Source organism: Monopterus albus, unplaced genomic scaffold (genome assembly GCF_001952655.1).
Source record: "Monopterus albus unplaced genomic scaffold, M_albus_1.0 scaffold28.1, whole genome shotgun sequence".
In the NCBI taxonomy this organism is placed as follows: domain Eukaryota; kingdom Metazoa; phylum Chordata; class Actinopteri; order Synbranchiformes; family Synbranchidae; genus Monopterus; species Monopterus albus.
In genome coordinates, this window is record NW_018127908.1 from 2293566 (window position 1) to 2307652 (window position 14087).

Sequence of the window (14087 nt, forward strand, 5' to 3'; positions counted from 1 at the left end):
ATCGTTCACACCTTATATTCTCATGATTGCATGTTTAAAAACACACGTTTATGGGTTGAAACCCGGACAAAAATATAAACAACCAGCCTTCATTTAGCTGTTTACTCAGACCTGTGAAAGAAAAGCTCTCAGACCATCCTGGTTAATTCATGAGCAGCACAGGACCATGGCATGCGGGTGAGGGGCTGCTTTGATGTGGTCCAACCACCCCCTTGTGGATGGAGACCCAGCCTTGATGTACCTGTATGCTATTTCCCTGTATTCTTTGATCCACTTTCCAGTCTCCTCTAGAATCTTCTATCCCGCATTTATTATTCTCTGCCAGGGCCAACAAAGTGTTTTATGATCCTGTATTCTTCAAATCTGAGAGCTGCAGTTCTGGGAAGTCCCCTCATGGAAGATTAAAATCTCATCTTCTCCAGCAGAATGATTCAATTGACACCCCCCCCACCCCCCCTTCCCGAACAAGAACAGGAACTGTTTTCCTCACATGTATTTATTTAGCATATCACGTAAGAAAATAAGACAAAGGAACATTCTACTTCTCACATTTTCTTTCAATGGCACACCAGGTGTGAAGATTAAAACAAAAAGATAAATGCAAAAAATGAAACGAGTGCTTTATGACTTATGTTCAATACTTCAACTTATCTGATGACACCATTAAACGGGAAACTAGTGTGACTGTTACAAAACAAATGTATCTATATGTTTCAACATATTATAAGCACAGGCTTCATTTGCATAGCTTAAAGGTGTTAAACAAAAAAAAAGCTTAATATGGGCTACATGTTCTATCAACTATGTACCGCTACCTCAAGGTAAAAGAGAACTTTAGAAAGCAACAAACGTACAACAACGAAAAGGTCTTGAGTGCAGGACAGTACATGCCTTTAACCAATATCAAATGAGAACATCATCAAACATGAGTCATCCATTCTCACTTTCATATCTTGGATTTCAGTAAGGCGTCTTTATGTCATACAAGGACCAGGAATTGACAAAATACACAGCAGTTGGCATTTTACACTGAAAATCATATTAGATGAACTGGTTAAGCCATGCTGATCTGTGGACAGGTCCATTCTTACAGCATCACCTTCACCAGCAGTCACGTCTTAAGGCTTGAAACGCCCCCTCCCCTTGCTGCTCCACAGCGTTCACAGACTAAAATCAACAGAGCAGCAGCATCGAAATAAATCTTAACATATTTTGGCTTTTACATATCGATGTATTTAAAAATAATATTCCTATGTTCTGATTTTTATGCTTTGTATTAAAGTACATTCTCCCCGTTTCTGATGGACCAAAGGAAGACTCGCAAGACTCGACACTGTACTTTTTCTCCCTCTATATGCAAAACAATAACCAGGTTATAATAGTAAATACAAGATTTTTTTTTAAGGCCTGACAGAAATCGGGAGGGAATCAATAGTTATTTTTGGAGTTACAAAGTCTGAACAGAGGGTCAATGATCACTCTTCCCTGCTGGTGCCTCTACTATTTTGGCCTTTATGTGAAACAAATCTCTAGCGCCCTCAATGGACCTAAAGGGACATGACTCGAACCAGCAAGTCTCGCCCTGCCCTGACTTAAACCACCCCAACAGATTATGGATCCTTCTCGGATCTTGACTGGAATAGCTGAATATTTTCGCAGACACATAAAACTGCATGTAAAAATCATTTGCTTCCTTTCACACATTTAAGGAAAAAAAAAACAAAAACTAGTTACTGAACTTGGTCAAATGCACACGTGGAATGTCGCCTGTGCTGGTGCTTTATCCTCTTATTTTTTTGACTTCATGGCTTCAACACATAGCACCTGCTTTCCTTTGTCAGTGAAATAAAGTAGGTTGATGAGAAAATATTTTGGTCTATTTATTCCCGAGACAATAAAATTGAATGGCTTTTCTCTCCCCGGGGTTGGCTCAGTCACAGCAAACACATTTGCATACATTTGCACAATTCACCCAAAATGCTTTGCCTCAATCATGTCTAAAATTATTTATTATTCTTGAAATTGTGTTTTTGCATTAGGAAAAATAAAAAAAAACAAAAAAACAAGCTGTCTCTGTCTATTATCACTGAAGAGTACTGTTGTATCACAACAAAACATCCCACAACATAAACACTAAGGGACACACAGGTTATTTAGTCAAAAAAGGAAGGTGCTTTGCCTGCAAAGACTTGTGGTACAAAGAGGTATAGGAGGATGGACTTGTTTAAGGAAAGCGGCAAAATTCTTCCAAGGTAGACCGAGTTTTGTGATACATGCGACAATATGACAAAAGATGACAGGTACCATTCTGGTTTTGATCACAGCCCCTGGTGGGAAAGAATTTCAAGCCATATTTGTTACCGGTGGTCCGACAAACTACTTGCTGGTTTTCTTCTGTGGAGAAAAAAAAACAAACAAAAAACAAAACATCGCTAGGCAAGTAAAGGTAGGGAGGCCTGACATGTAAAATGTTAGTGGTTCCCAAAGCCTACCCACTTTAAAAGCAGCCCGTGGGCTGTTTAGTCTGCCCTTATTCCCCTCAGGTAAGGCTGCTCCCACAAAATGAAGCAGCCAGACACATTAAACAGAAATGTCACTGGAATGCTCTGAAAAGACAGAAAAACTGAAATGGCTGTGAGGTCTACGAAGGAGTTACATCACCGGGCAGGCAGAGTAAACATCTGCCACTTAATTTCATCTCATCTGATATCAGACGTGCACTCAACCTTTTTTCCCACCTATGGTGAGCACTTGTACGGCTGGAGAAGGGGAGGGGATCAGGGTGCGGAGGAGGAGGGGCTGGGATGTGAAGGTAAGGTAAGGTTGCTGTTACTCCCTCTTGTCAGCTGCTTTTGACTGCTCCCTCTGAATCATGCAGCGGCGTATGATGCTGTCAAAGCTCCCCAGGTAGAAGAGGCCGATGGTCCGAAATAATCCCATGGTAATAATCTGTACAGGAGATAAACTCAGGTTAGAATCTCCAAATCATGCAATATGAACAGCAGCCTGGAGGAGCACTACTTTGGCCAACGTGACAGTATCCTTGTACATGGCTGGCTGTACCTGCTGAAGACCTTCTGTGATGGAACTGACGGGTGACATTCCACAGGCGAGGGCTGAGAGCATATAACCATCAGTGCCCACAGAGCTGTTGAAGTTCCCCTGCTGCGAGAGCGAAGATAAAACAAGAAGGCAGATTTACAACAGATAATCAGTCCTTTTTCCTACAAAATCATTTGCTTAATATGTAAAGCTAGACGACAAACAGGGCGGGTCATAGATGAAGAGGATTTCTTACCACTGCATCACGCACAACAACTTTAGCCACTTGCTCTGGCTGAAAAACACCAGCTGTTTCAGAGATTAATTTGGTCTCTAGGGGCTAGAAGAGAAAATAAAGGAGAAAGGGACTTAAACATGAAGACATAGAAGTGAAATTATGTTACTATTTCTTGTCTTAAAGAGATATTCACCTTTGTCTTACTTTCCTCAGCATATCCTGGAGTGTCGGTGTCTGGGGGATAGGCCACAGTCACATAGATATTGTACGGCTTTATCTGGAATAGAAGAACAGCAACACTCACTCACTGTAAAGTCGACTTTAACTGCAGTGTGCTTGCTTGATGTGAGGTGGAACTTTGAGGAAAGAGAAATTCAAGCATGAGAGAGCAAAACTCACCTCCATCTGCAGCGCCTCTGCTAAGCCACGCAGGGCAAACTTGGATGCGGAATATGCAGTGTATCCAAACAGGCCAATCTGGCCCGCCTGGGAGGCCACAAACACGATGCGGCCCATTCTCCGCTCCTTCATGGTGTTTATGACGGCCCGTGTTGGGTAAACGCTGCCCAGGTAGTTCAATTCCATCAGTTTCTGTTGTAAATAAGACCAAGGATCACACACATTACAGTGGGGCAGTCCACAGTCAAGTGCTGCCTGATTGCTGTCACACAACTTTTCCAATAAACTACTCACAACTGTGAGGGCTTTGTATAAAATATTAAGAACTTCACCCTTTCTTAAATCACCTCTGACAGTAACTAAAAAGTCAGATAGCAATAAAACCTTCTTTGCTCTCAAGTATTTAATGCATAAAACACATTTTTAAAGAGCTAAACTGTGGTCCTCATGCAAATATATCATGTTGATCTTGTGCAAAGTTAGTGTTTATAACACACCCCCAGGTACGTACTTTAAACATGTCCACCTCTATTTCCTCAAACTTTGCAGAAATGGCCATTCCAGCACAGTTTACAAGCATATCAACTGGTCCCAGCTTTTCTTGAGCCTGCACAGCAGGAAAAAGCCACTTAAATACTTCAGCAATAAATCATTAAAGGAATACGAGATGTTTCACTGGTGAGAAAGTAACATTACCTGTTTTATCACACTTTCCACTTGACTATAATCACTGGAAACATCCAGCGAGATGCAGAGCACCACCTGAAGAAAGAAAGTGTACAAGGTCTTTTCATCCGCTGTTATGCTACATATGAACTTTTAATCAAAATCTGAAGGTAACACCTTTAACTAAAATACATACTAAAACCTATACCTGCTTGTCATTGATGGCAAATTTCTCCACCTCTTTTTTTGCTTGAAGCAATTTAGCCTGATGGGAAAAGTGCATGTTTAAAATATTATAAAACCTTGTGTAAAAGCTTATGAATGTCAACAAGTTTTATTCTCAAAACACAAAATAAAGGGACTTTTTGCACATGAATGGAGTACATCTCAACAGTAGTAGGAATAACAACAAACAGGCTGTGACTTGGCACAAAGGACCAGGCGGATGTGGGTTATTCTGACCTCATCTCGTGCCACCAAAGTGATGAATGCTCCTTGCCTGTAGCACTCAATTGCAATGCACTTCCCAATCCCACTTGAACCTCCTGTCACCTGAAAATTCGGAGGGCAAGAAGACTGCGGTATCATACATGCAACTTGTAAGCTGGAGCGGCAGGTAAACTGGAAACGTAGATGTCTAAAATATTATGAAACCTTAAAACATTTGACGTGTAAGTCAGTGGTGTTACTAAAGGCACAATGGAATGAGCAAAGCTGCCGTTTTTAGTTAGTTTACAGCCAAATGCAACTACTGGCAGCTAAATCAGGTCTTAAATTTACAGTAACGTCTTTTAAGTGGGCATGCCACTCCTGCAACTGACAGCAGATTCTGGAAACATGTTTCTGTCCAAAGGTTGGTGACTGTGTAGCTGGCGCTAACAGGCATGACAAACCTTTAGACGTATACTGCGCTAACATTAGCTTACAACGTAAAGCTAGCTATAATGTTATAGCTAGCGTTACACAGGTTAGTGGGGCAGCCGTTACCAGCCCAACTAACGTCAGCGAAGTAACGCTACCGCTCCGGTACACTCACCACGACGTGGGCCCCGTTCAGTTTCAGAGGTTTGGGACTAATAAGAGGCGATATCATGTATAACAGCAGCACAAAGGCAACGATAAATGCGGCAACTACAAGAAGCATGGCGAATGGCAGAAACAGCCACCAAGAACTGATGAAAAGCCAATCAGTGATTGCTGAACTCAACCCTTCTTCAGAGGACATGGGTGAAATCAAGCAATCGTTAGCTTGTTTGCTAACTGGCAGGCCAGCTTCTGAGGTTCGGTATCTGATCTACGAGGGAGGCGGCGTCCCTAAACGTGTGTGGAGATACAATAGACCTCGGAGGAGGAGTTGCTCGATGGTTTGGCAGCGAGTCAAAGATATGTTGCGGCCAGGTTTAAGTAAGGTTGCCGCGGTGAATCTTAGCTCCCCGTGACAAAGCACAGTCTGCATAAACCAAAACAAATGGAACTGTGCACTACAAGCGACCGTACTTGGTACTTGTAGTTTTTAAGCCGAAGGTATGTCTCTGGAATCCAAACGCTTCTTGACCATGTAATTACAACAACTCCCACAATGCAATGGTCCGCTTCCTCATTCGTCGTATCTTTTTCAGTTTAAATCCAACCAGCCAGCAAAGCGCAGATTCAGGAAGGTTTTAGTTTTTACCTTTTTCTTTTTACCGTGTCTTATTGGTCAACATATCTTGTGGTTAGTATTTCGATTAAAGGAATCTTTATTAATGAACACATTGTAAATATTTGTAATAACGTCGTAAATTGGTTACTTATGAGTTAATAAGATCTTTTCTTGATGTGGGTATAACTTTTATTTACATCATGGAAACGAAATCGAGAATCTTATGCATGGATGACCCATTTACAAAGAAAAGGCTCAAGAATCATAGGCTACATGTACAGACATGTACAGTAAAATAAGATGTTCCCCACAAAAACTCGGAAGAGACAGTTTGCACATTTTGGGAGCAAAACAGTACAGGTGTATACAGTCTCTTTAAGAGCTCACATGAAATCGTGTAAGTATTATACATTTGTTAAGTGTAGTGGCAAAGCACTCAATATATGAGCAGTACGTCCAATTGAGGAATGAACAACAACAAAAAAAAACAACAAAGAATTGCAGCTCTTCTAGAAGGCACATGGTGCACGTTGCCACTTATGGCTACAAATAGTTCATGTTTGGAGATGCAGTATACAAGGAGATTATCTTTCCACCTGAGCCATCACTGTCCAACTTCAACAGTTACTTTCAGCAAAATTCAGAATAGTATAAGGCTTAATTTTTGCAGTTTGTATTACAGATAACCAGAAAAGCCTGTGGATAGTAACGCAAAATACATCAAGTTGTAGAAAAATATGAGCTGAGTCACATAGTAATTCAAAGTCACCGGATCCTTGAAAACCAATAAAACAATGCTGGTCTGACACCACTGGTGATCCATTCTAATATTCATGTTAAAGTAAACAAATACAACTGTGTGGAAACCCATCCCGAGTATCTCTGTCTCAAAAACCTACAATGTTCACCACCTTGACACAAGAATGACACTATTTCACAATGACAAATTTTATGAACTGATGCCCTGCTTCAGTTCCCCAGCCCAAGGTTTTTACATTCCACAAAGCACAGTAAATATATATAAAATGCTTGTTTTTTTAAATACAAAATAAAGAATATATAAGGGGCATGTGTTAGTTTAGGTTGATGTATACAGACTAGAAAATCGTACATATGAGCTAGTCATAATTTAAAATAAATTATCTTGATTTAAGTGGCCCAATTTGTAGTGTCTGCAGTTTGTTTCCCTATAGACTTGGGTATTTTTCTGAACAATACCTTTAGTATTTACTGCACAAGTCAAACAACCCAATAAATGTCATTGACTTTTAATCACCTGCAGATAGAACATGTATAATCTTCTTTGGACATCAGTGAATAGCAAACAAATCTAGGTCTTTCACCCTCTGAACGCAGCAGTAATCCTCACTTGTGATAAAGCACCAGGCCTGGTGAATGGTTAGGATGAGACAAGAGACAAGCAAAAGGACAGTATAGAGAGACAATTACAATTCCTTTGCTTTGGTTTGGCTTGGCTCAATCATCCCACCTAGCCTTCTTGTCCAAAGTCGTCTGTGAATTTTTTCAGTTTGTCCAGATCTTGTTCATTGACTGTTGGCTTTGTGTTGGCCAGAGACCTCATCATGTCAGACTGAAAAGAGAGGGGGGTGGGGTGGATCAATCACATTAAAGTGAGGAGTCTACTATTTATTTATATTACTATCTAGCATTTTATATCCTTACCATGCACACTATAGGTTCCATTAGTTTCTCCCCTGGGACATCCATCCATCCCATTTCGATCGCGTTGGGATCCCCAGGCGAGCAAGGAGCCAAGAGGTCATCTACAGTAACTTTAGGGTCAGTTCTTGACTGTCCTCGTACCTTATTTAAACCATAAGAAAAAATAGTGACAATTATCTACAGCACAATATTACACTGAAGCATAAAACAGTGTGTGATATTTGAGAAGACATACCCGTTTGAAATGGGTTGCTGACTGGACTTTTCGAACCGGCTGCATTAGAGCATCTCTGACAATGACACTGATATCCGCTCCCGAGAACCCATTTGTCTTCTTGCCAAGAGTGACGAAATCAGAGTCAGTGAGACTGTTAGGGGTCGAACCCAGGTGGAGCTTGAACATGAAGGAGCGGGCGTGCTCTTCAGGCAGTGGGATATAAATCCTCTTCTCAAATCTGAAAGGGTATTATTGGTGTACACTGAGCATGGGTGAATGACAGCATGGTTATTAACAACTTTCAGGTCACAACAATTACCTTCTTCTGATGGCTGAGTCTAGGGTCCAAGGGATGTTTGTTGCTCCAAGTACCAACACTCCGTCATTGTCATTCCCCACACCTGCAAACAACAAATCAAGGGGAAAGCATTTGAACTTTTCCCCCAAGATGTTTTAAAGACAGTGTGCAGTTTCTGACCACTAGCACTGTGGGGCAGGTTTTTTTGTTTTTGTTTGTTTTTTTATAAAAGTAGGGGACTTGTAAACTGACGCAGCAGGGCCACCTCAAACTTCAACACAAGTTCCTACAGTTCCAATGATGCAACTTCATGGCATCTTTCATTAGACCTTTCTACTTGTCAAGTGCCCATTTCTTTCAAGCTCAGTGCCCCCCACTTTTAGTATGGGTTTTCTGTCAAAGTTATGACAACTCAAACCCAACCTTGGATTTCTCAAAAACAAAAAAGCTCCCTCCAAAGCCAGAGAAGACACGGTACAACTATTTTTACAGGCAGAGTAGTAGAACTGCTCCTCCAGAATAAAATAGTGGAGTACACCAAATCTACACCATTCACCTCACTGTCTTTCTAATTTTCTATTACTTTACACAATTTATTAAATAAAAATGTCAACCACGCTGAGTTATGCAAAATCTAACAAACATTTAAATAAATTCAAAATTAAATGACTGTAATAGAACCATTTCAGTCCAATAAAATGTATAAGCTTTGAGGTATACCACTACATTTACATGCAAAGGTGACCCAATATTTATTTCATAAGAGAATCACTGCAACCTTAAATAAAGATGAAATGCACTGTGTCCCCCATATGAACTCCTGTTGAAACTTCAGAGTTCCTTAATATTCACAACAAAATGTAACCGCCACAGCTTGCATGTTCTACATGCAGTGAATCCTACCACACACACAGAGTGATGGCAGGTAAATAAATTGTGATAATATGACCTGCCATAATTTCAGTACGAGACTTTTTTTCAGCTTAGCTCATCAGACTTACCCTGCATCTGAACCAGGAACTCTGTCTTAATACGGCGAGCAGCCTCACTCTCGTTCTCACTTCTTGAGCCACACAAGGAGTCGATCTCATCAATGAAGATGATGGAAGGCTTGTGCTCTCTTGCGAGGGTGAAGAGATTCTTCACCAGCCTGAAAAACAAATGGGGAAGCTTTCAGGAAAAAAAACAGGGGTGTGCTGTTGACTGCAGTAAATTTATATGGTTCCCCCATGCTTCTGTGTTTTGCCGATAGAAAAGACTCACTTTTCACTCTCTCCCAGCCATTTGGAGACGAGGTCAGATGAGGAGATGGAGAAGAATGTTGAGTTGTTTGCCTCTGTGGCAACAGCTTTAGCCAAATAGGACTTTCCAGTACCTGGGGGTCCAAACAGCAAGATTCCCCTCCATGGAGTTCTCTTTCCTGTCAGTGAAGTGCAGATGTAATTTAGTCTAGTCTATGGCAGAGTACATCATCAACAGTTTCTGATACAACTATTCCATGTAATACAGATGTTTGCTTCTAGAATTTAAGAACAAAGTAATGAGGTGGCCTTCTTATTAGATAAGATTTAACACCTGTGAAAAGGTGGGGGAATTTGATTGGAAGAATAACAGCTTCTTTCAGTGCTTCCTTGGCTCCCTCTAAACCAGCAACATCATTCCACTTGATGTTTGGTTTCTCCATAACAATTGCACCTGGAAAAAAATAACACACTACATTACTGAAAAGTCTTGCATGTATCAAACTCACAAGAATGACAAATATAACAAAAACTGATTCGGATTTTGAAAAAAACAACAACAAAACAAAACAAAAACCACACACACAAACCTGAGAGTTGATTTTGAAACTTCTTCTTCTCTGGATCATCACCTTCATCACTGTCATTGCTGGGCATACAAACATAAAATTATTTAAGAATAAAAACATAATTGGGTCTGAATTTAAAAACAAAAAAACAAAAACTGAGTGCATGTTTCTATATATCAAAGAGAACGGATTTTCCAAATCTGAATGGCTTCACGTTTTAAAATATACCCCACTGCCCCACCCACAAACACACCCTTTCTCATCAGACTGGGACTCTTTGACAGGCTTAGCAGGAGGAGCTTTCTCTTTCTTCTTTAGATACTCCTTCAACTTCTCTGCTCTGTCCAAGTATTCAGCACATTTTGCCCGAATGCTCTGTTTAGCTTTGTCACCCTGGGCTTCATCTGCCAGGAATAAGCACAAAAAAGTGATTTCAAATGTGAGTATTAGACATTGCGCTCCCATATTTTCTGCCTGCATTACCATCCGTATTGCTATAAAACTGTACAGAATGGCTTGCAGGTTCTTTTTAGGAGGAACTTGAAGTCTTTTTAATCATGTCTACAACCGTATCGAGAAAGATGACATGGTTATCAGATTATGGACGCTGCCTTGTCTGTATGCCAGTACGCTGTATTATTCCTTACATTTCACCACATGAAGAAAGTACTGAACAGCAGCCTGGTAGAGACGCAGAGCCTCCTCATAGTTTTGAGCTTTATCCTCTTGAGCCGCTTTGCTGGCAAGATCAATAGCTTTCTAAAATAACAGAACAGAACATTGGTTATATTAACACTTAGAACGACATTAGTTATATTGACACTTATAGGTACTGACACGAAAAGAAAGCAGGTGCGTGAGAAACAGCAACACAAAATGACAAATGCAAGCACAGGAAGTTATGAAGTGAACGAGTAAGAATGGAAAAAAATACTTGTATGTCAGCTAAAGGAGCTCTTCCTAATGGCGTGTATTTGCCGTAATTTAATGTAATGAGCAGATTTGATGCTACACGTCCTGTCCTGTGTGACGATACTTCACAGTGCCTGAACTTAACTTTGACAGCACTTTGTTTCACTTCCTTTTTGTTACCGTACATATAGAGGGCCGACAATTACAGAGTATGTACTTATAACACGAATACAAAAATAAAATATCAAGTGTTATGTTCTCTATTGGAAATTCATATTTTTTGACAGCCCAAAAAAAGACCAGCTTGCTAGCAAGGTTAATCTCATAAGTGGTCTTGTCATTCCAGTAAAACCAGCAAATGCAAAAACTGCATGTACTGTAACAATGTAAAACAGCAGCCTTTATATTATACACAGGCCACCGTATCAGCTTTTGGGTGGTCTTTTTGTTATTCACGTTAGCTGCCGAATTCATGCCTAGGTTAGCCAAGTTAGCTAGCCACGCTAATTAGCAGCTAGCTAATGTTATAAACGTTCTGTTTTACACTGTTGGAAGCATTAATACGGAACACCGTCAAACAAAGCTGTTGCGGTTGTCGACAACAACAATACTGTTTTCAGTTTAGTCCTAGATGTGAACAACTTTGTTAGCTTATTTTCGTGCTTGGTCAGCTTTGGGTTTGGTCCTCAACTTACCTGTAAATTGTTGTTGGTAGCCATAAGGGCCGTTCACTTGTCCAGTAATCGAAATTAATGTAACACCGCTGTGAATAAACAACTTTTAGACAATCTGCTTTAGAATTTAGTCTTACAATTAGACACTTATCTCGAAAATCGAGGTTTTCTCAGGCTTGATTTCTTTTCTTAGAACGCTCCCGAGCAAGATAGAAGAGGAAACTTCCGTATTGAAAAGTCGATACTCGTATGCACGGAATGTGATGACGTCAAGACGTAGCCTCGATACTGTTCAGGATAATTTACATTATTGAGGTTTTTTTTTTTTTACTATTTAGATTGACTGTATTTTAAAATTACTGGGAATCAAAAATTACCATCTGTTTATGTTACTTTTGTTACCCTTGTCTTATTTTGGTATTCAGTCTTTCGGACAATGGTAGACAATTGGCTATGACTGACTTCTGACAAAGTAGGAATGAATTGTTAATATCATTCTCTCACAAATGATCCACCACTGATCAGGAACTTAACTAAGTAAATAACAGCAGTAAGTAAAAACTCACTCATGCTTCAGCATATCCCTACTTTCCCAGTTGTCTATATTTGTACAAATATGATGTATGGCATTTTTGTAAGAACCTGTTTATTCTCTAGGTACTCTTGCAATTCTTCCACCCTGTCCAGGTACAGTTTACATTTATCTCTGATCTTCTGGTTGCCATCCTTACCCTGGGGTTCACCTGATGGGAAGGAATACATTCGTTTACTACCATTGTTATGGCCATTTTATAAAATGTCTATCATAACAAGTTATAAGCATGGCACAATTTAAAAATGACACAAACACACAAAACATCAGTAACTGAGTACTTGTAGATGCTAATTGGTCCATCATCTGGTACTGCAGTTACAATGATGGACACCATATACAGACTGTTAGGATGACTTACAAAGTCTCACTTATTGTAGGCATGGTGTTTTAGTGTGACATGAGATGCATTATGTTTTTCAGCCATGGTGACGCACGTTTTAAAATGTGCAGAAAGTACTTGACAGCATGTTGGTAGGAGCGGATGGCCTCCTCATAGTTCCCAGCCTGGTCCTCCTGTGAGGCCTTTTGTGCTACAGCAATAGCTTTCTGAAAGAGTGGGAAATTAATTAATATTTTAGATACAGTCATACTTTGTGTTTCTATGAAATAACTACACAAGAGTCAATGTATGAACTGCATAAATCAGGTGAGGTCAGGTAATTTCGGACATCAGGTGAAGTGAAATCAGCATGTTTTTAAGCTACCATTGCCATAAAATCCTGAGTTACTGTTGTGTGCCACCTTGTCATATTACAGACATTATTAGTATTGTTATTTAAAATATTAAAGATGATGCAGTGAGTACATATCAGCAACAATAGAGCACAGTAATGACATACATTCATCAAATAAATCCCAGAAAAAAATCAAGTTCTAAAATATTAAAGATGATGCAGTGAGTACATGTCAGCCACAATAGAGCACAGTAATGACATACATTCATCAAATAAATCCCAGAAAAAAATCAAGTTCACTAGAGAACAAAGAAATAAGTATCCCCCCAGATCCTGCAAAATATCTTATGAAGCCAAAGTGAGCCCAGGGCGACACAGTGACCTGGATTGCCTGTGTAGAATATGGGGCATAGTTTCCTGAGAGCTGTGGTGAAGAGAAAAGGATCTCAGATGTTGAAGCTGGATATGTTTACAGAGCGTCTGTTTAAGAACGTAAAGATTTAGGCTATTATTGTTGAAATTTATTCACATTCTTATTTAGTTAAAGATAATTCAGATTTTTACAAACAGGGTGATTTGAAAATGGACTGATTCCTCACAGGCCTATTTAGCGGATACAGTTTTCAAAGTTTTTTTGATTTAATGAATTAATGACTGAAGTATTAATGCATTTAACCATTTAAAAAACAATCAAACATGAAATACAACTGTTCTACACTTAAACTGAATTGTTTGGGGTTCTTTTTAAACTATGAGGCCCTACTGACTGCCCCATTTTACCTGAACATGTCAGTGGAGTGAGGCAGGTGTCCTTGATGGTCCAAAGTTCCCAAAGCATTTTGCTTGGCAGCACATTTTCTTTATAGATATATAGAAGAGATCCATAGCAAGTTCTAAAAGTAAAACTCAGTCTTCAGAATTGTAAGTGGTTTTCATTATCCTAAATTATCTGACTTCACCCCTCACTCTAGCCAACCTGCTTATGGATGTCAGTACTGACTTGTTCAGTCAACTGTGTGGTTAATTCAAACTGGTCAGTGAAAACCTCTGATAGACTATTACCAAAGGATTTTAGTGTCTAAACTGTAACTGAAGTATTGTCTGTGTCCAACTGTCTTAAATCCTTCCTCCTATACATTGAGTTCGTGTAGATATTAAAACTAAATAAGAGTAAACCATCTGCCTTAACAGACTGACCCCTATAACTTTCAGTCAGAATACTTATATTATCTACACT

General features: G+C 39.7%; 3 protein-coding genes across 3 annotated transcripts in view; all 3 read right to left on the reverse strand.

Moving 5' to 3' along the window:
- Positions 1-489: 489 nt before the first annotated feature.
- Positions 490-5857, reverse strand: kdsr (3-ketodihydrosphingosine reductase). Its single transcript, XM_020595613.1, has 10 exons — positions 5382-5857; positions 4808-4897; positions 4554-4610; positions 4376-4441; positions 4191-4286; positions 3680-3871; positions 3474-3557; positions 3299-3382; positions 3064-3165; positions 490-2949 (listed from the first exon to the last, which is right to left on the reverse strand). Exons 1-10 carry the CDS (start codon positions 5568-5570, stop codon positions 2830-2832), a joined length of 1080 nt encoding a protein of 359 aa, XP_020451269.1. The 5' UTR covers positions 5571-5857; the 3' UTR covers positions 490-2829.
- A 277-nt stretch (positions 5858-6134) lies between these two features.
- On the reverse strand, positions 6135-11846 carry vps4b (vacuolar protein sorting 4 homolog B). The gene is made up of 11 exons (XM_020595612.1): positions 11603-11846; positions 10643-10754; positions 10249-10399; positions 10017-10075; positions 9761-9880; positions 9449-9605; positions 9187-9335; positions 8207-8288; positions 7906-8125; positions 7671-7811; positions 6135-7578 (listed from the first exon to the last, which is right to left on the reverse strand). The coding sequence occupies exons 1-11, from the start codon at positions 11624-11626 to the stop codon at positions 7477-7479; spliced, it is 1317 nt and encodes a 438-aa protein (XP_020451268.1). The 5' UTR covers positions 11627-11846; the 3' UTR covers positions 6135-7476.
- A 335-nt stretch (positions 11847-12181) lies between these two features.
- The window catches only part of LOC109957736 (vacuolar protein sorting-associated protein 4B-like), a 2615-nt gene continuing 709 nt past the window's right edge, over positions 12182-14087 (reverse strand). The window contains exons 2-3 of the mRNA XM_020595868.1: positions 12611-12722; positions 12182-12324 (exon numbers count right to left, since the gene is read on the reverse strand). Coding sequence (XP_020451524.1) covers positions 12182-12324; positions 12611-12722 — 255 coding nt within the window. The remainder of the gene's footprint in view (positions 12325-12610; positions 12723-14087) is intronic.